Source organism: Oncorhynchus mykiss, chromosome 15 (genome assembly GCF_057628025.1).
Source record: "Oncorhynchus mykiss isolate SJ-2025 chromosome 15, ASM5762802v1, whole genome shotgun sequence".
In the NCBI taxonomy this organism is placed as follows: Eukaryota; Metazoa; Chordata; class Actinopteri; order Salmoniformes; family Salmonidae; genus Oncorhynchus; species Oncorhynchus mykiss.
In genome coordinates, this window is record NC_143036.1 from 28,402,217 (window position 1) to 28,427,543 (window position 25,327).

Below are 25,327 nucleotides of genomic sequence, written 5' to 3' on the forward strand. Positions count from 1 at the left end.
ACACCTCAAGCACTGCGATGCAGTGCCATAGACCACCGCGCAATTCGGGAGGTCCAGGGATTACTCTTCTTTAATGTTGGAGTTGCCAATACTGCTTGGCATATTGTTTATAGTATGTAGCATTGTGCCCGTTGCCATAGATGCCATTGTTTTATTGGTAAACATAGTTTTCATATGAGCATGATACTGTAGAGCTCTCCATGGTGGCCTTCCTTAAAGTGGTTGTTGCGCTGCCATGGGCGACCTTCTAGAACCCTCCCAGACGGGTCTTGGAGCTCACGCATGCGCAGAGTAATATATGACCCTGTGGTGCTGGGGCAGATCAAATAAGACCTCAGCACGGCAGGCTCTCGCACTAGGCCAGAGAGCGAGATGGTGCCATAAATCTTTATCTTGTCAGTCTCAGTAATTGGTTTCTCTCTCTCCGACAAGAGGTTCATCTCATCTTTAGGTTAATGTTCATGCTGTTAAGTTTATAGCCCTGTTTATAGCTGTGTTGTAATAGTGTACTATTATGCTTATTCATCTATATTGCATAATTATGACACTTTACTGTTATGTTGTGCATGTTTTTGCCTTATAGAACCACAATTCATTCAGAGTAACTCAAGTACTATTCCACCAAGATTCACTCCCAGTCAAGATTCATGTTATATGACGAAAAGTGTGTGTGTGTGCTTAATGTGTGTTGGTAAAGAGGAAAAGGCAATAAAAACCTTGAAAAGAGAAGCATCAGCATTGTTCTTATAGAACATCCTGTGGAGGGTCAAATCACAGTCAGCATAATTGTACTATCGTATGATAAATACGATATACAAAACCAGCTGATAATCTCTTAGAAAAAAAATAAACTACTGTAACCAAGACTTAAAAAGAACTGATATTGGCATCTGTATGCTTAATCCATTTTAAACTAATGTATAGAATTTATTACAAAAGAGACAAAATTCAAGAATTCTACAGCACAATGGCTGAGTCATGTATTAAGTGTAAAACTAACAATGCCTCAATAATAGATACCTTGTGTTTCCTAATAAGATCTAAGATGTTAATATTTCTGTACACTTTAGTATTGTAATCTGTGGCTGTCACTGAGCAGGCTGATACTCCATTTCATGGACCCAAGATCCAGAGGTAAGACTGTCCCCAATGCAATTCTAAAGTCTAACACATCCACAGTGCGATTTAAACATATTTTTTTGTGTGTCAAATTAAGTAATTATTGTATTTTGTTGAATTTATATAACAACATTCCAACCTTGTTTAGCATGATCTAGTCCAATTGGGACATGTTCCACTATTTTTATCCGTTTGCATCAGTTTCAATGGGGGACCTTTACTTTGAAGGCGAACGGTAAATTTCACTATTGTTGCTCACGCTAATGTTGTTCACGACACACACGTGGTTTGACGCCAGTCAAGGCGGGATGGCAGGCTGTCGAACGCTCAGAATATTATACTACAAGAGCTGTCTCTGGAATTCCCGATTATTGTTATGATTCAAGTCGAGACCTTATCGCTGGATTTTCTGTCTAATTTTCATGCAGCTAGCTGTCATTTTCTCCTTCACCGATGTCGAGCAATGGAGAAGCGCCCATCTGCAATTGCTGATGACCTTCTCCTCTGCACACCGAAGCATATTTCTTGGAAACTGCGAAGCGGGGAGCGTTCTGACTTGTAACGTACATTATCATCAATTGAATTGACATTTATTTCACGAGAAGTGAAGTGCCTACAATCTATTCTACCAACACATTTTTTTAAATAGTCAAGACAGAGGCAGATGCCCCTCGTTCTGTCACCCCGGCTACACTATGGTGGAATTTCCATCTCTCATTCCTTATTGGCCTCTCATCCGCTTTCTGGTGCCTTTGGCTATTACCAATGTAGCCATCGACCTCGGCGAACAGGTAGGTTTGCGACATCAAATTGACACGATACAACCTAGTTTGCGTAGGATATGTGTCGGTAGCCAACATTGGGGGTGAGGCAAGGCGATGAACGTCAAGCAGCTAACTAGCTATCTGGCACGGTCAAAACACTGTCGCGCTAACTAAACCTTGCTTGATTTGACTACTATGTTGACTTGAGCTAAGCTTTCAACATGGTACAGAATGTTTTTATCTATCCACCAGACCACCTCCACTACTAGAAGTAGTGGCCCACAGTTACATAATTTGACCATTCTAAGCTTAGAGAATACAAAACAGACGCGTGCATAAATGTATGTTTGTGTAAATGAGTGCTACTAGATATTTTGATGTTGGTAAACAGTAAACAAATTCTGCTACAGACAAATTATCTAGCTAGCAGCTGATGTAACCCATATTTAGACAATGGCTGCTCTTCTGTGTTTATATCAGTGGAGGCTCATCATCCTCAGTGAATTTCATAAATAAAAACCTTTTTAGATAAAACTATGCTAAATATATTCACATGTCACCAAATAATGGATTAAAACACACTGTATGCAATGAAGGTCTACAGTATCCTAAGCAGCACTCTAGTGTAGCACCATGGTGTAGCTGGAGGACAGCTAGCTTCTGTCTTCCTCTGGGTACATTGACTTCAATACAAAACCTACGAGGCTCATGGTTCTCACCCCTTCCATAGACTCACACAGTAAGACAACTTCCGGAGGACGTCCTCCAACCTATCAGAGCTCTTGCAGCATGAACTGACATGTTGCCCACCCAATCAAAGGATCAGAGAATGAACCTAGTACTGAAAGCACAAGTTACAGATAGCTAGCACTGCAGTGCATAAAATGTGGTGAGTAGTTGACCCAGAGAAAGAAAATAGTTGAACAAATTGATTTCTTCCAAAATTAAGGAGAAGTGAGAGAGAAAGCTAGCCATATTTCGTAGTATAAACGTTTTCACTTTCACTGTCTTAGTTAGCATTAAATGCAGCTAGCTAGCTTAGCCTACTCAAACACCCAGCTCACACAGAGAGGGAGGCTATATTAGCTAGCTGGATATGGCTATCCAACACGGGAACTCTTCCAAGTCAAGGTAAGCTTTTGGTTTTATACATTTATTGCCACTAAGGCCTGCGGTGTATTTGCTAAACTGCTTGCTGCTGACTACACTGTACTGCATGATTCTAGCAGGTTTACTAACATGTTAGTTATAGTAGCTATGGTGATTGACTATAATGTGACAATGATGTAGGCTGTGTGTAGCAGTTAGCAGTCATGAAATGAAGATTTTTTTTCACCTGGTCACAGATAGATGATGTGTTGTGCACAAGTCCACAAGCTAAGAAAAAAGGTGAGCGGAGTGCTCGTAGATAGTTGCGAGAAGGAATTACAATATATATAAATAAATAACAATCTGTTTGTATGTGACTGCTATGAAAGTGAACTGTGGTTAAGTGTGATCAGGGGTGTATTCATTCTGCCGATTCTGTTGAAAAACGTTTCTTAAACGGAAGCAAACAAAATGGGGATAAACACCTGAATTTGTCCAATAGAAACTTGTTTAACTTTTGGACTAATGATTACACCCTGGATTTTATGAATGACAGTCATCCAATATGCTGTAATAGAAATTTGAGAACTTGTTCTCAACTTGCCTACCTGGTTACATGAAGGTAAAAAAAATAAATAAGGCCATGCTCATGAAAGAATGTAAAAAAAAAAAAAAAAAATCCTCCCTCATCTTAAACGTCACCAACCACCACTGGTTTATACGATGTAGCCTAGCCTTCATTGGTGGTTAGGAGGGATTGGGCTATATATCCATCAGTGATATCTAGAGCAGTGAATGTAAACTAAAAAGCCCTTGAATTGTTATAGGGATCTAGGGCATTGATCAAAGTGAGGTCCACTAGATATAACTGGGAAATAAGAGTAGATTTTTGGTTTAATAAACGCTGTCACTGATTTAATCATTAGTAGATGTACTGATACTTGTGCATCTTTGTGGCTTGTGAAAATGCCATAATGCATGCAGAACTAAAGCACAGTTCGGTGGAGATGTTATGATTGTCCTTCCCCTGCCATAGCCCCACACCAGTGACCCACAGCTCCCATTCAGGCTCAGTCATATGACAGATGACAGGCCTAGCATCCTAGCTGGTATTCTTTCCTTGTGGACAGTGGGAGTCCAAGCTGCACAGTGTGTCTCGGAAGAGGTTAGGATTATGCTTATGTAATGGCCACGTGAGCAGATATAAATAGCACCCGGCTCCCTTCTATGGAAAGAGGCAGCTGTGGATGCTCTCTGGAGGCAAAGCTAAATGGAAGTGTTATTTAGTTGAATGACTAGTTCAGGATCACGACAGCGTGTAACGGAGAACAGTATTTTTGCATCCTGGCTGCCCTAGCAGATCATATTTCCAAACATCTATTATGTTAAAGGTCCAATGCAGTCATTTTATCTCGATATTAAATCATTTCTGAGTAACAATTAAGTACTTTACTGTGATTGTTTTCAATTAAAATGTTCCACACAAAAAAACTTAAGCAAGTATCAATTTCTCAAGCAAGAATTTTGCGAGGACTGCCTGGGAGTGGTGTGAGTGGAAAGGGGAAAACTGAAAATGAGCGGTAATTGGCAGAGAAGTTTGGAACTCTCTTTCTCATTGGCCTATTAACTAATTTACTGCATGGTGATGTCACCATGGAAGGCCAAAACTCCATCTCATCAAAACACGGTAACATTTCAGGCAGCCTTTTCAAACAGCTCTTAGACTAAAAGGGCATTAACATAATTGTAACAATTTCACAGTATTATTCCAAACCTCATATTGTGGAAATATTTATAAAGCACAGAAAAATCAAGTTTTTGACTGCATTGGGACTTGAATGGCAATTCCGTGGCTGAGACTCAGATTTTTCACTTTAAAATGTATGCCAAATAAAACCCATTGATTTCAAAGTTTAACAAATCATACAACTCTATGCACAAGGACTACTTTGAACAATTTACACAAATGTTCACAAAAACACATTTTACTGGAAGAACTGTGCAGATGCAAAGCTTGGTAACAGAATTATGGTAAAAAATTTCCCTCAGTTTTTATGCGACCAGGTTTTCCAAAAGCTTTGTTAAATATCTGCTACGAATTAATATTTAAATATGTGTAGAAAGGAGGGTGTGTCAGCTATGACATGACACCTTGAGTTTGAAAAAAATCTGTTTTGGTGATTGAAGTACAGTAAGCGAAGTAGAATTACATCATGGGTCCCTGATCTGTACTACATTGATATTCATATCCATAATTATGCATTTCTTTCTATTTCATGGTGATGTATCCTGTTTAGGTACACAAAAGGTAGAAATATGCAATTGAGTCCTTTGCATATATGAGTATTATTCTACACTCTGGCTATTATTCAAATGAGCTCCGACAAACCAAGTTTGGTTGGTCCAGACCAGACTAAATCTGAACCAATCGTAGACATCTGTCTCACAACTGCGCCATATGCTATTTTGTCCATATCGCCCAGCCCTAGCTTAGACCCTTCTTTTACACCATCTAAGGTGTTTGTGTAATGCCCGCCATCGGCTGAGACATAGCATGCTCTTGAATATAGGGTGGGTGTCATGTTTTAGCGGATAAATGTACTAAAATGGGAATAACATGGACATTTAATCTTTCAAAATGGTACCACAAAGAGATCCACGCATCAGAGAATGTTGACTTGAATGGGAATATCAGTTGTTTTTTAAATGACTGTCAATCTTCCATAGGAAACCTATTGAAATCAGAAGAAATATAGATGACAAAATAGACATTCCCATTTAAGTTGACATTCGACGGTGGGTGGACGGACCGGCGGCCATATTTGTGGTACTTATTGCAAGTTAACATTTCAATTTCAATGGTGTACAAGCTAAATTGCAGTGGTCTGAAGGGATATGCCCATTCTATTAATTCTATTTCTATGATTGAAATGACACCCACCCTGTATTCAAGAGTATGCTGTGTCTCAACCGATGGCGGGCACAACACATACACCTCAGATTGTCAATTAGGGTCTGAAACTCTGTGTTTTAAGATATTTGACATTAAAGGTTAAAATAACTTTTTTATAACACTTTTTTTCAAGAAATTATTAAGTAGTTTGGCAACCTTGTTTGTAAGCTTTTAAATTATGTCAAAATCAACCGTTAATCTTTTCCAGTGATTTAAGACATGGATGTCTCATGGTATAGTGGGATATGCAAAATGGGTGAACTTTGAGCACCTCTATCATCTGAATGTTTTGGCATTCCGGTCCAAAATGTCACTTTCTGACCACTTCTACCGACCAGCAAGAATAGTTTCATTCAAATCAAAAGGGGTGCAGTCAAAAAGTTATTGAAATCAAATGAAACAACAAAAGACAGTTAGAAGCTTATCATAACATAACTGTGGTAAGTGACTACTATAATTTCCCATTGTAGCCAATTCAGTTGCAGTAATTCCGTTAAAGATTTTTCAGTAGTTCTGTTATCGATTTGTTAGTTAGCATTGGCTGGCGAAACTACCTCAAACTTCCTTCATACTGAGCACAGAGACATAATAATGGTATCCACAAGTTCATTTGACTCTGGGGAAGTAGATACAGTTCCTAATTGCCAAAATCCTGATATGTCAATTTTTGTTAACGGAATTACAAGGCAATGTTTCTTAAACTTATAGAAGGCAAATCCTTTCTCCAAAACCAAATAAGTGTTGATATTGGTTGGCAGGGGTCTTTACTTCAACATTATTATGTTGTCATGTATTTCTAATACCTTTTGTTACATGGTTTTCTAAATTCCCTTTTCCATCCGTTTCACCAGAAATCAAAGCCATTACTTAGGCCTCATTTTTATTTTTAGATGGAAAATGATTGAAAATGCATGTAAACTCTTAGCTTTCATTTGACACCCAATTTGAAATGTTCCCAATGAGCTTCACGTCAGTGCTCATGGGTCCCTTTAAAAAAAAAATATGTAAACATTTTTTTAACATGGGAATGACCTTTACAAAGTATGTCACTGCTATCTTTTCACTGTATACAGTGTAAACCTGCCATTTGCTTACTAGTAAATCGCAGTACTAGCCTGGTCCCAGATTTCTTTATGCTATCATGTCAGCTAACATGTTTGGCATGACAATTAGTGACAAGGATTCGACATGATAGCACAAACAGATTTGGGACCAGCCTAGCGCGGCACTGGTATGAATGATGATGGTATGATGATGAGCCTAGTGGGGCTAATAAATTCTCACTCTTTCCAATCCATTCCCTTGCCCTTCTGGTCCTTGGCAGGCTCTTAACCGGGGTTTAGCAGGTTTTAAAGAGGATGCAGTTGAGATGCTAGCCAGCTACGGGCTGGCTTATTCGCTAATGAAGTTCTTCACTGGGCCCATGAGTGACTTCAAGAACGTGGGCCTGGTGTTTGTCAACAGCAAGAGGGACAGGGCCAAGGCTGTGCTTTGCATGGCGGTAGCAGGCACAATAGCATTCATCCTTCATGTTCTCATAGGTGAGGCTTTATGGGTGGTTTTGTCCCAAATTTTAATAGTAACTAACTACCCATATTTCTTATTAATTCCAAGTTATTATTTTACAATCCAATGATATGTGTCGGTTGTAAACTTTGGGTGAGCTCTTATTTTTGGGGATAATTAAGAGGCAAACCTACTACTGTTTTTCTTATATCATGTTCAACTTTTCTAATCGTTTTAGTTGTGTCATCTCCTCAGTTCTCATAGTATCCTGACTGTCTTCCCCGTCTCCAGCCCATACAGACTTAGGCTACTACATCATCAATAAGCTGCACCATGTGGACGACTCCGTGGGCAACAAGACCAGGAGGGCTTTCCTCTACCTGGCCGCTTTCCCTCTGCTGGACGCCATGGTGAGCGCTGAGTAGAGTATACGGCTTGATTTCAAGGCTGCGTCCCAAATGGCACGCTACTCCCTATAGGGCCCATTAGGGCTTTGGTCAAACATAGTGCACTATGTAGGGAATGGGGTGCCATTTGGGATGCAGGCCAGCTCTTCAATGACCCAAAGTATGGCCAGTCAGAGAGCCATAATCATGGCAGAGGGAAGCTTAAAAACACCTGACCTAGAAAAATGATTTGTAATCCTCTGCTCATCATGCTGGGTCTTAAAATGGACAGACGCCTGTCCCTGTATTTCAACGACTGCATATCTTCTCTTTGCTTGGTCGAAATCAGATTTCAATGTGGGCCTTTGGCTTGCTGTTTTTAAACAAGCCAGATAAGAACAATGGGTACTTGGTGTTCTGAAATTCTTGGGTGGAGAAGCATCAATTGTCTCTTTGTTTATTGTTTTGTAGGCTTGGATCCATGCTGGAATTCTCCTTAAGCACAAATACAGCGTCATCGTAGGCTCTGCCTCCATCTCTGATGTTATCGCTCAGGTACTCCGCAGATTGCTTCCTTGTTTTTCACTAATCTCCATTACAGTGAAGATTGGTCCTTGTTGCCAAGACTAATGCAATTGACCTCAAAAGTGGTCTTGGCAGTATGCCCTGCTCTGATAGGTTGTGACAGGGATGTGGTCGTAAGGGAGAGTCTCTAAGTTTTAATGTCATGTGAAATGCCTTTCTTGCAAGCTCTAAACCCAACAATGCTGTAATCAATATCAATGTAGTACTACAAATAACATAAGGTAGAACAAAAATACTTGAGGAATAAAATACGAAATAAGAAGAAAATGAAAAGTAGGTAAGCTACAGTTGAAGTCGGAAGTTTACATACACCTTAGCCAAATACATTTAAACTCAGTTTTTTCCACAATTCCTGACATTTAATCCTAGTAAAAATTCCCTGTCTTAGGTCAGTTAGGATCACCAGTTTATTTTAAGAATGTGAAATGTCAGAATAATAGTAGGGAATGATTTTTCAGCTTTTATTTCTTTCATCACATTCCCAGTGGGTCAGAAGTTGACATACACTCAATTAGTGTATGGTGGCATTGCCTTTAAATTGTTTAACTTGGGTCAAATGTTTCGGGTAGCCTTCCACAAGCTTCCCACAATAAGTTGAATTTTGGCCCATTCCTCCTGACAGAGCTGGTGTAACTGAGTCAGGTTTGTAGGCCTCCTTGCTTGCGCACTCTTTTTCAGTTATGCCCACAAATTTTCTATAGGATTGAGGTCAGGGCTTTGTGATGGCCACTCCAATACCTTGACTTTGTTGTCCTTAAGCCATTTTGCCACAACTTTGGAAGTATGCTTGGGGTCATTGTCCATTTGGCTGATGTTGCTTCAATATAGCCACATCATTTTTTCTCCTCATGATGCCATCTATTTTGTGAAGTGCACCAGACCCTCCTGCAGCAAAGCACCCCCACAACATGATGCTGCTACACCCATGCTTCACGGTTGGGATGGCGTTCTTCGGCTTGCAAGCCTCCCCCTTTTTCTGCCAAACATAACAATGGTCATTATGGCCAAACAGTTCTATCTTTGTTTCATCAGACCAGAGGAAATTTCTCCAAAAAGTACGATCTTTATCCCCATGTGCAGTTGCAAACTGTAGTCTGACTTTTTTATGGCAGTTTTGGAGCAATGGCTTCTTCTTGGCTGAGCGGCCTTTCAGGTTATGTCAATATAGGACTCGTTTTACTGTGGATATAGATACTTTTGTACCTGTTTCCTCCATCATCTTCACAAGAGGAGTGGTCTGGTCCTTTGCTGTTGTTCTGGATTGAATTGGCACTTTACGCATCAAACTACATTCATTTCTAGGAGACGGAACGCATCTCCTTCCTGAGCGGTATGACGGCTGCGTGGTCCCATGGTGTTTATACTTGCGTACTATTATTTGTACAGATGAACGTGGTACATTCAGGCATTTGGAAATTGCTCCCAAGGATGAACCAGACTTGTGGAGGTCTACATTTTTTTTCTGGGGTCTTGGCTGACTTCTTTAGATTGTCCCATGATGTCAAGCAAAGAGGCACTGAGTTTGAAGGTAGGCCTTGAAATACATCCACAGGTACACCTCCAGTTGACTCAAATTATGTCAATTAGCCTATCAGAAAGCCATGACATAATTTTCTGGAATTTTCCATGCTGTTTAAAGGCACATTCAACTTAGTGTATGTAAACTTCTGACCCACTGGAATTGTGATACAGTGAATTATAAGTGAAATAATCAATTGTTGGAAAAATTACTTGTCATGCACAAAGTAGATGTCCTAACCGACTTGCCAAAACTGTAGTTTGTTAACAATAAATTTGTGGAGTGGTTGAAAAACACATTTTAATGACTCCAACCTAAGTGTATGTAACCTTCCGACTTCAACTGTATATACAGGGTCAGTTCCAGTACCATATTTACAATGTGGAGGGATACTGGAGTGCTGGAAGTAGATATGTGTAGTGGTAAGGTGACGTGCTAAACAGAGTAGCATCAGCGTTTATGATGATTGTATCTAAGTGCGTGTGTATAGTCAGTATAAATGTGTGTGCGAGAAAATTCAGTGAGTCGTGTGTGTGTTGGGAGTGTGTAGAGATCTGACTGTGGTCTCCCTCCTCTCCGTGGCAGATTGTGTTTGTGTCCATCCTGCTGCACAGTAACCTGCCGTGTGTGGAGCCCCTGCTCATCCCCATCCTCTCACTGTACATGGGAGCCCTGGTGCGCTTCACCATCGTGGGCCTAGGCTACTACTACAACATCCACGACAAGATCCCCGACTCCAGTGGACTTGACGTGGGGGTACGCCGTTTCCTTAGTCGCCCTACTGGGACCTTTTTTTAAATGACAGATGGAGTTCAACATGTAGTGTGTCTTTTCTGGGGCATCAATTCATCTTGGTCTTCTAAAACTTGTCTTTGTTGCAGTTGCAGACTACCTGTGTAATAGTAGCTTATGTCCCAAAAGGAACCAGGACAATTAGGTCAATGGCCCCTATTTTATCTAGTAATCAATACTACTGCCCTCACATGAGGAGCTAGCTCTACAACTACAAAGCACCCAGATTGAACATACCCTTGTTTCCCCCTCTCGTTCCTGTTCACTTTGCAGGGAGATGCCACCATCAGGAAGATGTTGAGTTTCTGGTGGCCTCTGGCCCTCATCCTGGCTACCCAGCGGATCAGCAGGCCCATTGTCAACCTCTTTGTGTCCCGGGACCTCAAGGGGAGCAGCGAAGCTACTGAGGTGAGTTTGTAGACTACTCGGTCCACTCACCAATAATACCCCATTTAGCTCAGTCCCACTCACTGTTATTCGGCAGCTGCCAAACACAATGTCCTTTACCAGAAGTGGTCTGGATTCTAATCTAATGTTTTGTTGTCTGAGGAGAGAGGCTGCTGGCTCATGGGAGGAGGAATTTCTAATGTCAACTGTGTGGGTGGGGGGGGGGGGCTTTTGACTGCTAGTGTTCATTACCATGCTAAAGTGACTTCATACAGCCAAACTCTTAGCATCAGTTTGGCCTGTAGTACAGGCTTTGCATTTATCCACTCGCTAGGTTGATTCCCTTCTCATGATATCATAGCTGAAATGCCCAAATTAATTTGAACAATCTGTCTGGACCTTTCGTGCCTTCAGAGACCTAACCAGAGGCAAAACAATAAGCTGTTTACCAGAATGAACTAGAAATAATCAAAAGCACATTGGCTGCCAGTGGTGTTTACATGATTCAACCTGAAACTCAGAGGGTGACCTCACACTGACAGTGACTGAAAACATTCCTAAACATCTCTACTGTGTCTGTGCAAAGACTGTCACTGCCTGTTTTTATTGGTTACACACAATGCTGACAAGCCTGAGGCACATGCCCTGGTATGAACATGGGAAAATCCTAATGCGATTACAAACTAAGCTAATTGTCTTTGCTGACAGGTTTTGGCTAGTCAGTCATGTTTTAACATCTTGGCTACATTGCTGTAAGCTGTCCAAAAAGGAAATTAAATGTCATGTGAATCCTAATGACTCTTTTTGCTTGGCCAGGCAGTGGCTGTGCTCACTGCCACCTACCCTGTGGGTCACATGCCCTATGGCTGGCTGACTGAACTGAGAGCTGTCTACCCCGCTTTCGACAAGGTAAACCAATGCCAGTCTAACAATAGCCTCTTGTTGCAGATCATAACATATTATATATATTTGGGTACTGAGTCCAGGTGGCATGCATTTTATTTCCCACTAATGATAATGTTCTTTTCTTCAATAGACCAATCCCAGCAATAAGCTCATATCCGGCACACCGGTCACAAAGACTCATATCAAAAAGTTTACAGCCTGTTGTTTGGTGCTATCGCTCACGGTAAGAAGGATTTATGGCTCTTTTTTGTTTTTATTCCAATACTGTCACACAATCAAATACTATTGAGAAGTATACTAACTCTATAGAGAGAGAAAATGAGAATCCAGAGTAGAATTCAGAGCCAAAACCAAGACGATCTTAGCGCTTGTGTTCTGTTTGTCAGTTATGGCACAAAACGTGCCACAGATCAGAGAAAAACAGTTTTGAGACTCACACAAGCAGAGCGGAACATCCTTTCAGTGTTCTATGTGGGCATTCTTGGCGTTTGTTCATGTCAATGCTTCTTACATAATGATGTAGTCAGACTGGTATCCTACTTAATCATTTTCTGAACTATAGCCTATTTTTATTTTTTTGAAAACTACTCCTCGTGCGAAAAGGAAGAAGTAAGGCGAAGATGACACTGGATGGATAAACACTATGCCATAGATAAATATATACTTATGCTCTGGATAAGCCCTGGGGCTTGAAGCGCTAAGCCACCAAACGAGCAGGTATAGAACCAGCTATGCGGAATAAGTGGTTTCAATACCTGTACGTTTGGACAGAATGTACAGTGTTTGTGTAGCAGTGTTTTTTTTTGTTCTATATCTGACTTCAGGAGTCAGGTTGCAGTGTGTCAGAGTGAGAGGGAGAGGGCACACCAGGTTGGTGTACTGTTGTTTCCCCGAACACTTCTTCTCCTGGTTTAAAGGGCATAATACAATTGTGGCATTTCCAAAAACATATGTGTTTCACATAACATATCAGTTTCTATATGCATGTGAATTTCAGAGCAAAGTAATGGAAGCTGACTTCTATTTTTCATCCAGCTCTATTGATAATAGAACAGAGCACAACAAGTTGGCCTTGTAAAAGCACTGTTGAGAAAGGTATAGTTCCGCCTTGTCATAAATCCTCTGGTTTTTTTTCACGGTTTCGGTATCGGGATATGTGGTAAATACAGGGTAGAAATGGGAACAGAAAAAAAACCCTGAGACTGATTTGATGGGGAGGAAATAATGTGTCCCTAATGACTTGGGATGTGAAAAACAGGAAGTTGGTGGAAAAGCGAAGGCCTTGGAGCCACAGAGAGGAGTGGCGGTAGCATGCCAACCAGATGTGGAATTCCACTGTTATAAACAAGTGGGTGTGGGCTCAAGCCTGGCAACCAGGGTTCTGTGCTTGCCATGGTGCCGTAAGGCAGCCTAAACAGAGACATCTAAAATATGTACAGAATTTAGAGATATCAGCTTTTTTTGTTTTTGATAAGTTATTGACTTGTTGATTTGATATATCTGGTTGTTTTAACCCACATAGTTGCAGGACTGATTGCAGGTTGACTTGATTAACGTTAATGTTTGCATTTTAAAGATCCATCACAGCACCAGCCTCTTTTTGATCAATGAGACCTGACTGCATTATGGAAATGGAAGAGCGCTCGCAGTGAGGATGACTACTGGTCTGGTTTGGACTGATGTTTAGTGGGATGCTTTGCGCTGTAGCAGCAGCATCAACCAAGTGGGTGCTACACAGTTGTGGAGGAGTACGAAATCCATGCTACAGAGTGGCTGAGAGTCGACTCCAAAATAATCGATTTCTCGACTCCTTGCCCGTCGATTCCCGGTGTCAAGCTTCGATTATGCTAAGAATAAACTCCTCGACTCCTAAGATTCAGTAGTTTTGCAATGGAGGAGACTGAGTAGACTAGTTGCCGTAGGCTACTTCTGAGAACAAACTCTCGCATCTTTCACAGTAAAGAAAGAGCAAGCTGGGGGGAGGGGCACATCCAGGCAGGACAAATACCAGGCATACAGTCAGAACCATGTATCGCTAATCAAAAGCTGTATCTCACAATTTCTTGGCTTGCAATGTCTCGCAAGTTCACTAAAGTAAGGGCTATTAATTATTTGGAAAATCTATTTGAAGTATTCAACCCCTTTGTTATGGCGAGCCTAAATAAGTTCAGGAGTAAAAATGTGCTTAACAAGTCACATAATAAGTTGCATGGACTCACTCTGTGTGCAATAATAGTGCTTAACATGATTTTTGAATGACGACCTCATCTCAGTACCCAAGACATACAATTATCTGCAAGGTCCCTCAGTTGAGCAGTGAATTTCAAACACAGATTTCACCACCTGGGAAGTTTTCCAATGCCTCGCAAAGAAGGGCACCTAAAAGTTCCTTTTTTCAAGACCCTGTCTTTCAAAGATAATTCATTAAAATCCAAATAACTTCACAGATGTAGATTGTAAAGGGTTTAAACACTGTTTCCCATGCTTGTTCAATGAACCATAAACAATGAATTAACTTACACCTGTGGAACGGTCGTTAAGACACTAACAGCTTACAGACAGTAGATAATTAAGGTCACAGTTATGAAATAGGCATTTTTACGGACTCTGAAAAACACCAAAAGAAAGATGCCCAGTGTTCCTGCTCATCGGCACGAACGTGCCTTAGGCATGCTGCAAGGAGGCATGAGGACTGCAGATGTGGCCAGGGCAATAAATTGCAATGTCCGTACTGTGAGACGCGCTACAGGGAGACAGGACGGACAGCTGATCGTCCTCGCAGTGGCAGACCATGTAACAACACCTGCACAGGATCGGTACATCCGAACATCACACCTGCAGGACAGGTACAGGATGGCAACAACAACTGCCCGAGTTACACCAGGAACGCACAATCCCTCCATCAGTGCTCAGACTGTCCGCAATAGGCTGAGAGAGGCTGGACTGAGGGCTTGTAGGCCTGTTGTAAAGGCAGGTCCTCACCAGACATCACCGGCAACAACGTCGCCTATGGGCACAAACCCACCGTCGCTGGACCAGAGAGGACTGGCAAAAACGGCTCATCACTGACGAGTCGCGGTTTTGTCTCACCAGGGGTGATGGTCGGATTTGCGTTTATCGTTGAAGGAATGAGCGTTACACCGAGGCCTGTACTCTGGAGCGGGATCGATTTGGATGTCATGGTCATGGTCTGGGGCAGTGTGTCGCAGCATCATCGGACTGAGTTTGTCATTGCAGGCAATCTCAACACTGTGCGTTACAGGGAAGATTACCTGCGTTACAGGTATGCCAGCAGCCATACTGCTCGTTCTGTGTGTGATTTCCTGCAAGACAGGAATGTCAGTGTTCTGCCATGGCCAGCGAAGAGCCCGGATCTCAAGCCCATTGAGCACGTCTGGGACCTGTTAGGTCGGAGTGTGAGGGCTAGGGCCATTCCCCCCAGAAATTACCGGGAACATGCAGGTGCCTTGGTGGAAGAGTTTTTATTTTTTATTTTACCTTTATTTAACCAGGCAAGTCAGTTAAGAACAAATTCTTATTTTCAATGACGGCCTGGGAACAGTGGGTTAACTGCCTGTTCAGGGGCAGAACGACAGATTTGTACCTTGTCAGCTCGGGGGTTTGAACTCGCAACCTTCCGGTTACTAGTCCAACGCTCTAACCACTAGGCTACCCTGCCTGGGGTAACATCTCACAGCAAGAACTGGCAAATCTGGTGCAGTCCATGAGGAGGAGATGCACTGCAGTACTTAATGCAGCTGGTGGCCACACCAGATACTGAATGTTACTTTTGATTTTGACCCCCCCTTGTTCAGGGGCACATTATTCAATTTCTGTTAGTCACATGTCTCTGGAACTTGTTCAGTTTATATCTGTTGTTGAATCTTATGTTCATACAAATATTTACACGTTAAGTTATGTTATGACAGTGAGAGGGCGTTTCTTTTTTTGCTGAGTTTATTGGTATATGGGTTAAAACAAAAAATTGAATATCCCTTTTGAGCATGATGAAGTTATTAATTACACATTGGATGGTGTGTCAATACAGCCAGTCACTACCAAGATACAGTTGTCCTTCCTAACTAAATTGCTGGAGAGGAAGGAAACCACTCAGGGATTTCACCATGAGGCCAATGGTGACTTTAAAACAGTTTAATGGTTGTGATAGGAGACAACTGAGGATGGCTCAACAACATTGTAGATACTCCACAATACTAACCTAATTGACAGAGTGAAAAGAAGGAAGCCTGAACCGAATAACAAGGCACTAAAGTAATACTGCAAAAAATGTGGGAAAGCAATTCACTTTTTGTCCTGAATATAAAGTGTTGTTTGGGGCAAATCCAACACATTACTGATTAGCACTCTATATTTTCAAGCATAGTGGTGGCTGCATCATGTTAAGGACTGGAGAGTTTTTCAGGACCAAAAAGAAAGGCAAAATCCCAGTGGAAAATCTGGTTCAGTCTGCTTTCCACCAGACACTGGGAGATTAATTCTCCTTTCAGCAGGACAAGAACATAAAACACAAGGCGAAATTATACACTGGAGTTGCTTACCAAGAAGACAGTGAATCTGCCTGAGTGGCCAAATTATTATTATTATTATTATTATTAAAAAAATAAAATCTACTTAAATCTGTGGCAAGACCTGCAAATAGTTGTCTAGCATGATCAACAACCAATTTGACAGAGCTTGAAGAATTTTGAAAGTAATAATTGTTAAATGTTGCACAATCCATGTGTGGAAAGCTCTTATAGACTTACCCAGAAAGACTCAGCTGTAATTGCTGTCAAATGTGTTTCTACAAAGTATTGACTCAGGGGTGTGAATACTTATTTAAATTTCAAAAAATATATATTTTTCATTTGACCTTTTATTTAACTAGGCAAGTCAGTTAAGAACAAATTCTTATTTTCAATGACGGACTAGGAACAGTGGGTTAACTGCCTTGTTCAGGGGCAGAACGGCAGATTTTTACCTTGTCAGCTTTCACTTTGTCATTCTGGGGTATTGTGTGTAGATGGGTGAGAAAAAAATAATCTATTTAATCCATTTTGAATTCAGGTAAAATGGAATAAGTCAAGGGGTATGAATACTTTCTGAAGGCACTGTATGTTGGTGTTTCCTTTACTTTGGCAGTTACATGTATATAGCATACTGCACATTGGGCCAGATAGCCATGGCCTACGGGCTTGATGGAAACACAGGCTCAGCCTCTGACAGCCCACATGCCAAGACTTGCTCTGATTGCGTCTGACTCTGTGGGAAAGTGAACAGTGCAGAGAGGAGATAGACAAGTGTACAATAAACACCACAAAGGAAACGTTTCACTGCCAGTTTAGACTGTAAACAGAGCAAATGGGTTTTAAATTATTTTCTTTATGACATCAAATTGACTTTAGATGGCTTTTCGAGATTTAGACAGAGTGAGGAAGTCTGGTGAAAAATGGAGGAAAACCACGATTCATTGATGACTCAGCATGACCTGTCTATTTGTATAGAGTATTGTGACTGACTAAACATAGACATTCAGCAAAACATCCGAGCGTCATCGGCACGACTGCACTGCTACATTTTCTTTGACAATTCAAATATTTCTAACCAGAACCAAAGGAACACATCATATACACTGAACAAAAATATAAACGCAACATGCAACAATTTCAAATATTTTACATAAGGAAATCAATCAATTGAAATAAATTCATTAGGCCCTAATCTATGGATTTCACATCTGTTGGTCACGGATAAAAAAAAGTAGGGGCGTGGATCAGAAAGTCAGTCAGTATCTGGTGTGACCACCATTTGCCTCATGCAGCGCGACACATCTCCTTCGCATACAGTCGATCAGGCTGTTGTTTATCGCCTGTGGAATGTTGTCCCACTCATCTTCAATGACTGTGCAAAGTTGCTGGATATTGGCGGACACTGGAACACAATGTCGTACACGTTGATCCAGAGCATCCCAAACATGCTCAATGGGTGACATGTCTGGTGAGTATGGAGACCATTTCAGAACTGGGACAATTTCAGCTTCCCGGAATTGTGAATAGATCCTTGCGACATGGAGATGTGCATTATCATGATGAAACATGAGGTAATGTCGTCAGATGAATGGCACAACAATGGGCCTCAGGATCTCGTCACGGTATCTCTGTGCATTCAAATTGCCATCGATTTAAAATGCAATTGTGTTCATTGTCCGTAGCTTATGCTTGCCCATACCATAACCCTAGCACCACCGTGAGGCACTCTGTTAACAATGTTGACATCAGAAAATCCCTCGCCCATGATGCTATACACGCTGTCTGCCATCTGCAGGGTACAGTTGAAACTGAGATTCATCTGTGAAGAGCACATTTCTCGGAGCGTGCCAGTGGCCATCGAAGGTGAGGATTTGCCCACTGAAGTCAGTTACGACACCAAACTGCAGTAAGGCAGGTCAAGACCCTGGTGAGGACGACGAGCACGCGGATGAGCTTCCCTGAGATGGTTTGTCAAGAAATTATTTGGTTCTGTAAACCCACAGTTTCATCAACTGTCCGGGTGGCTGGTCTCAGATGGTCCTGCAGATGAAGAAGCCGGATGTGAAGGCCCTGGGCTGGCATGGTTACACGTGGTCTGCGGTTGTGAGGCACGGTTAGACTGCCGAATTCCCTAAAACGACGGAGGCGGCTTATGGTAGAGAAATTAACATTCAATTCTATGGCAACAGCTCTGGTGGACATTCCTTCAGTCAGCATGCCAATTGCGTGCTAACTCAAAACTTTGTTTTGCATTGTTTTGCATTGTTGTGTGACACAACAGCACCTTTTAGTGGCCTTATTGTGCCAAGCACAAGGTGCACCTGTGTAATGATCATGCTGTTTAATCAGCTTCTTGATATGCCACACCTGTCAGGTGGATGCATTATCTTGGCAAAGGAGAAATGCTCACTAACAGGGATGTAATCAAATTTGTGCACAGCATATTTGAGAAATAAGGTTTTTGTGCGTATGGAACATTTCTAGATAAATAAAATTCAGCTCATGGGACATGCGTTTATTTTTGTTCTGTGTAGTTTATAAGTTGCCTCAGTGATTGAGTTGCAATATTGTGTTATGTACGGTATTGTACATTGTTACTGCAATTAGAATGAATTATATTTGGGTTACAAGCCTGGCTTGTGTTAACTTCAAAAGGGACTACGATGAACCTAAACTCATTAGAGGAATGTTTTGGCAAGGTTATGTAACTGAGTTAAATAACTTTGTTTTTGTTTGCCCGGCTACATGTGGTGTATAACACCTCTTGTGTGTTTTTGTGCGGCCAGCTCTGCTTTGTGGTGTTCTGGACCCCTCACATCTCAGAGAAGATTCTAGTGAATGTGATTGGTGTGGACCTTGCCTTCGCTGAGCTCTGTGTGGTTCCACTAAGGATTTTCTCCTTCTTCCCTCTGCCAGGTAAGGAGTGCACAAAGTGCGTAATATCTGTTGGTTGCAGCACTAGAGTTGTGAGTTTGATTCCCCCATGACCCACACATACTTGCCATATATAACAGGAAGTGTTACAGGAAATGTCTGCTGGAAATGTCTGATCATTTAGGATTAGTCACCCAAATGAGCCTCCTAGTATGTGTTAACACAATGCTGAGCCCGGAGTCATGGTCTGTGGTCCAAATGGCACCCTTATTCCCTATATAGTGCACTACTTTGGACCAAAACTCCATTGGCTCTGGTCAAAAGTAGTGCACTATAAAGGTTATAGGGTGCCAGTAGGGCACTACAAAGGGAATAGGGGGCCATTTGGGATGCTGTCATGGTCTGCTGAGACAGCAGTCTGATTTGACGTTTCCACTGACTCGGTCCCCTGTGTGTGTAGTGACAGTCCGGGCCCACCTGACTGGCTGGCTCATGACCCTGAAGAAGACCTTTGTGCTGGCCCCCAGCTCTGTGCTCCGCATCATCGTCCTCATCACAAGCCTGGTCGTGCTGCCTTATATGGGGTAGGTGGACACCTCACTGAAATGGCACCCTATTCACTACCTTTGACTGGGTGCACTGTAAAGGGAATAGAGTTCCATTTAGTACACACGGTCTGTTTCCTTCAGCTAACATGTTTGAGTTCCTGATTCACCAGTCTCATAATAATGTAAGCTATGATGTGGCCTGAGAGATTTGATATTGTAACGAGCCTGTATGGCTACCAAAACTCACACGTAGTTTGTTATCTAGCATAAACAGCCCATGACGATAATTTCCCATGAAATAATCAAGTTGTCGTTTATTTGGATCCACATAGTGCGCACCGACCTGACGCACATAAGCGCCTCTAGAACTGACAGACCCAGCATGCCACAGCATCATCAACTACAGCAACTCATTTGCATAACATTGTGTGATATGCTGAGAGTGACGAAATCAGCTTCTATCTCCAGGCTATCATCAGACTGTTAAACAAACAGTCACCACCAGCCGGCCTCCGCCCAGTGCTCTGCACCTTAGAGAATGATGCCCTATGTACATAGTCATTGAACACTGGTCAGTTTAATAATGTTTACATACTGTTTTACCCAGTACATACATACATACATACATACAATTTATATTCTGGTCTTGGACATTGATTGTTCTGATATTCCTTAATTAAAATGTTTATGGATTGTGTGTAATGTTTATTTTTGTGTTTTACTGCACTGTTGCAGAGCTAGAAACAAGCATTTTGCTGCACCTACGACAACATCCTCAAATCGTTGTATCGACCAAAAAACTTTGATTTGACACATTACAATATGAATTATGTTCTCTTCTAAAACGGGATACCTAAAGATGGTTAATTTGAATTCAGCAAACTTTGTTTATTGCTTAGTGTGACATTTTGATTGGACTCCAATCTGACACGGAGTTGAGGAGCTGCTCTCTGTTTCATGATAAGCAAACATGAATAGAAATGTATTCCGATAAGATTTTAAATCAGAAATATGTAAATTGTCACCGTTCACCACATCACCTACCATCAAATGCAGACTTTGCAAATTCAGTGTGAGGGTATGAGTTCTGTGGTTTTATATTTAGCCAATAGCCTCATTAAATCTTTAGACCGGTTATTTGTGCATGGTTTTCAATTAAACATAAGGTAGCATAATATACAGTACCAGTGAGAAGTTTGGACACCTACTCATTTCAGGGTTTCTTTATTTTTTACTCTTTTCTACATTGTAGAATAATAGTGAAGACAAACTATGAAAGAACACATGGAATTATGTAGTAACCAAAAAATGTGAGATTCTTCAAAGTAGTAACCCGTTGCCTTGATGACAGCTTTGCACACTCTTGGCATTCTCTCAACCAGCTTCATCAGGAATGCTTTTCCAACCGTCTTGAATGAGTTCCCACATGCTGAGCACTTGTTGGCTGCTTTTCCTTCACTCTGCGGTCCAACTCATCCCAAACCATCTCAATTGGGTTGAGGTCGGTCGATTGTGGAGGCCAGGTCATCTGATGCAGCACTCCATCACTCTCCTTGTTCAAATAGCCCTCACACAGACTGGAGGTGTGTTTGGGGGGATCATTGTCCTGTTGAAAAACAAATGATAGTCCCACTAAGCGCAAACCAGATGGGTTGGCGTATTGCTGCAGAATGCTTTTGTAGCCATGCTGGTTAAATGTGCCACCAGCAAAGCACCCCCACACAATTACACCTCCATGCTTCATGGTGGGAACCACACATGCAGAGATCATCTGTTCACCTACTCTGCGTCTCACAAAGACACAGCGGTTGAAACCTTGGTAGGCTGTCATTTTAAATAAGAATTTGTTTTTGTCTGACTTGCCTAGTTAAATAAATATTAAAAACAAAATCTCATTTGGACTCATCAAACCAAAGGACATATTTCCACCGGTCTAATGTCCTTCAGTAATGGTTTCTTTGCAGCAATTCGACCATGAAGGCCTGATTCACTCTGTCTCCTCTGAACAGTTGATGTTGATGTCTGTTACCTGAACTCTGTGACGCATTTATTTGGGCTGCAATCTGAGGTGCAGTTAACTCCAATGAACTTATCCTCTGCAGCAGAGGTAACTCTGGGTCTTCCTTTCCTGTGTCGGTCCTCATGAGAGACAGTTTCATCATAGCGCTTGATGGTTTTTGCTTGTGCACTTGAAGAAACTTTCAAAGTTCTTAATTGTCCGGATTGACTGACCTTCATGTCTTACAGTAATAGACTGTCGTTAATCTTTGCTTTTTTGAGCTGTTCTTGCCATAATATGGACTTGGTCTTTTACCAAATAGGGTTATCTTCTGTATACCACCACAACTGATTGGCTCAGACGTATTAAGGAGGAAAGAAATTACACAAATCAAATCAACGAAATGTGATTGGCAGCTTCATTAAATAGCACCCGCAAAACACCATTCTCAACGTCAACAGTGAAGAGGCAACTCTGGGATGCTGGCCTTCTAGGCAGAGTTCCTCTGTCCAGTGTCTGTGTTGTTTTGCCCATCTTAGTCTTTTTTATTTTTATTAGCCAGTCTGAGATATGACTTTTTCTTTGCAACTCTGCCTGGAAGGCCAGGAGTCACCTCTTCACTGTTTTTTAAATATTTTATTTAACAAGGCAAGGCAGTTGAGAACAAATTCTTATTTTCTATGACTGCCTAGGAACAGTGGGTTAACTGCCTGTTCAGGGGCAGAACGACAGATTTGTACCTTGTCAGCTCAGGGATTTGAACTTTCGGTTACTAGTCCAACGCTCTAACCACTAGGCTACCCCAGGGTTATCTTCAGTATACCACCCCTAACTTGTCAACTGTTTTGGCTCAAACACATTAAGAAATTCCACAAATGAACTTAACAAGGCACACCTGTTAATTGAAAGGCATTTCAGGTGACTACCTCATGAAGCTGGTTGAGAGAATGCCAAAGCTGTCAAGGGAAAGGGTGGCTATTTTGAAGAATCTCAAGTAACATATTGATTTAACACTTGTTACTACATGATTCCACATGTTCTTTCATAGTTTGTCTTCACTATTATTCCACAATGTAGAAAAGAGTCAAAAATAAAGAAAAACCCTTGAATGAGTAGCTGTGTCCAAACTTTTGGACTGGAACCGAGTTAATAAAACATGCATCTATGCTCAAAGCGAGTGTTTTTGCTGCACAAGAATTTGACCTATCGACAATACTAGCTGCACTTTTACTCTACCTTATCTGTAAATACAAGTGAATGTGTCACTGCCATTTCTGTCTGAACCATATGCGACAAAGCAGTGTGACTTCAAGATGGTCATTTCACTGTGGGCAAACGGTATCTGAGCATAAATCACTATAAAAGACTGACCATAATAGAGAGGACTTTTCTTCCATTGCTTAGCAACGCCTCTCATCCGGACTGACAAGCCGAAGCCAGTATATCAGACCTGCTGCTATACTTTCTTTACCCCAGAAAAAAAACATCCGTGTTTGCTAGACGCCAGGCTATTTCACAGCAAGACATCTAGGATGACTTGCATTCTTCCAGAACTAATTCACACATTTTTCACTTGCCACACACTGTAGGCCTACAACTAAATGGCAATTTTCTTTAGTTTATTTTGGAGGAAGTGTGAAATGGGCATATTTTAGTCTATACGGCCCCCCAAAATGTATTCCAATAGGGTAAGCCTATGTACCACATAGGCCTACGGTATATCCTGTATTTTGAGCTCTACTGGTCAGTTGTTCCAGTGTTAATGAAAGCTGCTGTTTTGTGTTTCAGTGTCCACGGGGCCACACTGGGGGTTGGGTCTCTGTTGGCTGGTTTCATAGGGGAGTCTACCATGGTGGCCATTGCGGCCTGCTATGTCTATCGAAAACAGGTGAGAGAACCCCCACATAAAGAGTAAGAAACGGTATAGCAGGGTTCCCCAACTGGCGGCCCACGGGTGATTTCATTTGGCGCCCCCCCCCCCCCCCCCCCAAGTTGAGCAATTTATTGTTAGACATATGACTGTAAAAACACCAGCAAGTAAGCTCCAAGTTATTTTACTTTGGAACAAATTCCCTAAATTATTCCCACACGAGAGATATGTGACCCTATACAAATGCAAGCATGATTGTTGTAGTCATATGTTTGTGCTTCTTGCGGTCAATTTGTCGTCATGTTCCAGCCCCCCTGACCATCCCCCCGAGAAAATAGTCCCGTGCCTGAATCTAGTTGATGAGCCCTGCTGTATAGTAAGTTGCCCTTAGGCTAAGATCAGCTCACCTTGCTGAAATTCTAACATGAGCCATTTAAGCATCGGCAATCATGAAACTGATCTGGGATCAGTTCTGACTAAGCGATCAATCTATTACCTATACAGTGAAGTACAAAATAACTATAAATTACTCTTCATTCCTTTCAGCTCTTTCTTATATTCCTTTTCTTTCATTCTCTCCTTTCCCACAGAAAAACAATGAGATGGCCAGCGAGCTGGTGGTGGAGGGAGAGGACTCGGCACCTATGAGCGAGGTGTGTTCCAGAACTCAGATGGATGCCATTGAGGAGCTCCAGGAGGAGGAGCTCCAGGAGTAGAGGCACATGGAGAGAGAGAGAGAGACAGACAGACAGGAGAAATTGGAGCTGAGCTCCATTAGAAAAAAGGGAATTCCAGCGGAAGAGGACCATGGGTAGGCCCCAATACCGGACCTGAGAGAAGAACACAGATTGCTTAATAGGCTCCTTGAGTGGATGATCAGCCATGAGGAACACGCACTGTACAGACAAGCCATGCACTGAAATCCATGTAAATACCTTCCAATCCTCTGGACAATTAATGTATTCATGAACTGCAGAAATAGGATAAGTATTAATCACTTTCATCATCGTGTTACTGCTAGTTGAGCATGGGAAATAACTGATGTAGGAAAACCGGTCCTCAGCTAAGGGAAATGTGTTGTGGAGAAATTGAAACATTATTTTACTTGGATAATCAAGTAAAAGAAGCACAGCTTTATTTTATTTTAATGCTGGAACATTTTAAAAAGGACCTGTTGAGTTGGGCAAGTGTATTTTACATTGAATGGTGTTCAAGAACTAGAGTTCTGTTTTATATAGGCGACGGGAATTTGCAAAGTGTATATTAACTTGCAGAAAGGGGTCGGGAATCCCTCAGTATCTTAGTGGGTGTGTGTGACTGTGTTTGCATCATTATGCTCGTCCACTTTATGCAGTCTGGGAATGTTTCATTTTATTTTGACAAGTATAGCTATTTTCTTAATAGCACATTCTGACTGTTCGATGTACATATTGTAAAGGCATTATATTATTTGGCAAATAAATTGTTATTTAAAGAGCCCATCTGACTATTGAAACATTGA

General features: G+C 41.6%; 1 protein-coding gene across 2 annotated transcripts; it reads left to right on the forward strand.

Moving 5' to 3' along the window:
• Positions 1 to 1,365: 1,365 nt before the first annotated feature.
• Positions 1,366 to 25,305, forward strand: LOC110489920 (progressive ankylosis protein homolog). Of its 2 annotated transcripts, XM_021562932.3 has the most exons (12): positions 1,366 to 1,910; positions 7,250 to 7,466; positions 7,723 to 7,841; positions 8,289 to 8,372; positions 10,507 to 10,677; positions 10,987 to 11,121; positions 11,917 to 12,009; positions 12,137 to 12,229; positions 19,322 to 19,451; positions 19,870 to 19,993; positions 23,745 to 23,844; positions 24,417 to 25,305. In XM_021562932.3, exons 1-12 carry the CDS (start codon positions 1,815 to 1,817, stop codon positions 24,540 to 24,542), a joined length of 1,488 nt encoding a protein of 495 aa, XP_021418607.1. In that variant the 5' UTR covers positions 1,366 to 1,814; the 3' UTR covers positions 24,543 to 25,305. The 2 variants fall into 2 exon arrangements, with proteins under 2 accessions (XP_021418607.1, XP_021418608.1); XM_021562933.3 differs by lacking the exons at positions 23,745 to 23,844; positions 24,417 to 25,305 and adding an exon at positions 20,290 to 20,654 and having other exon boundaries at positions 1,367 to 1,910.
• Positions 25,306 to 25,327: the final 22 nt, after the last annotated feature.

Bases quoted from the DNA above. Each gene is read 5' to 3' on its own strand.
- LOC110489920 (XM_021562932.3), top strand. From the start codon at position 1,815: ATGGTGGAATTTCCATCTCTCATTCCTTATTGGCCTCTCATCCGCTTT. The intron at 12,230-19,321 runs GTAAGAAGGATT...TTGTGCGGCCAG, and splicing joins GTTTGGTGCTATCGCTCACG to CTCTGCTTTGTGGTGTTCTG. The intron at 19,452-19,869 runs GTAAGGAGTGCA...CTGTGTGTGTAG, and splicing joins CTCCTTCTTCCCTCTGCCAG to TGACAGTCCGGGCCCACCTG.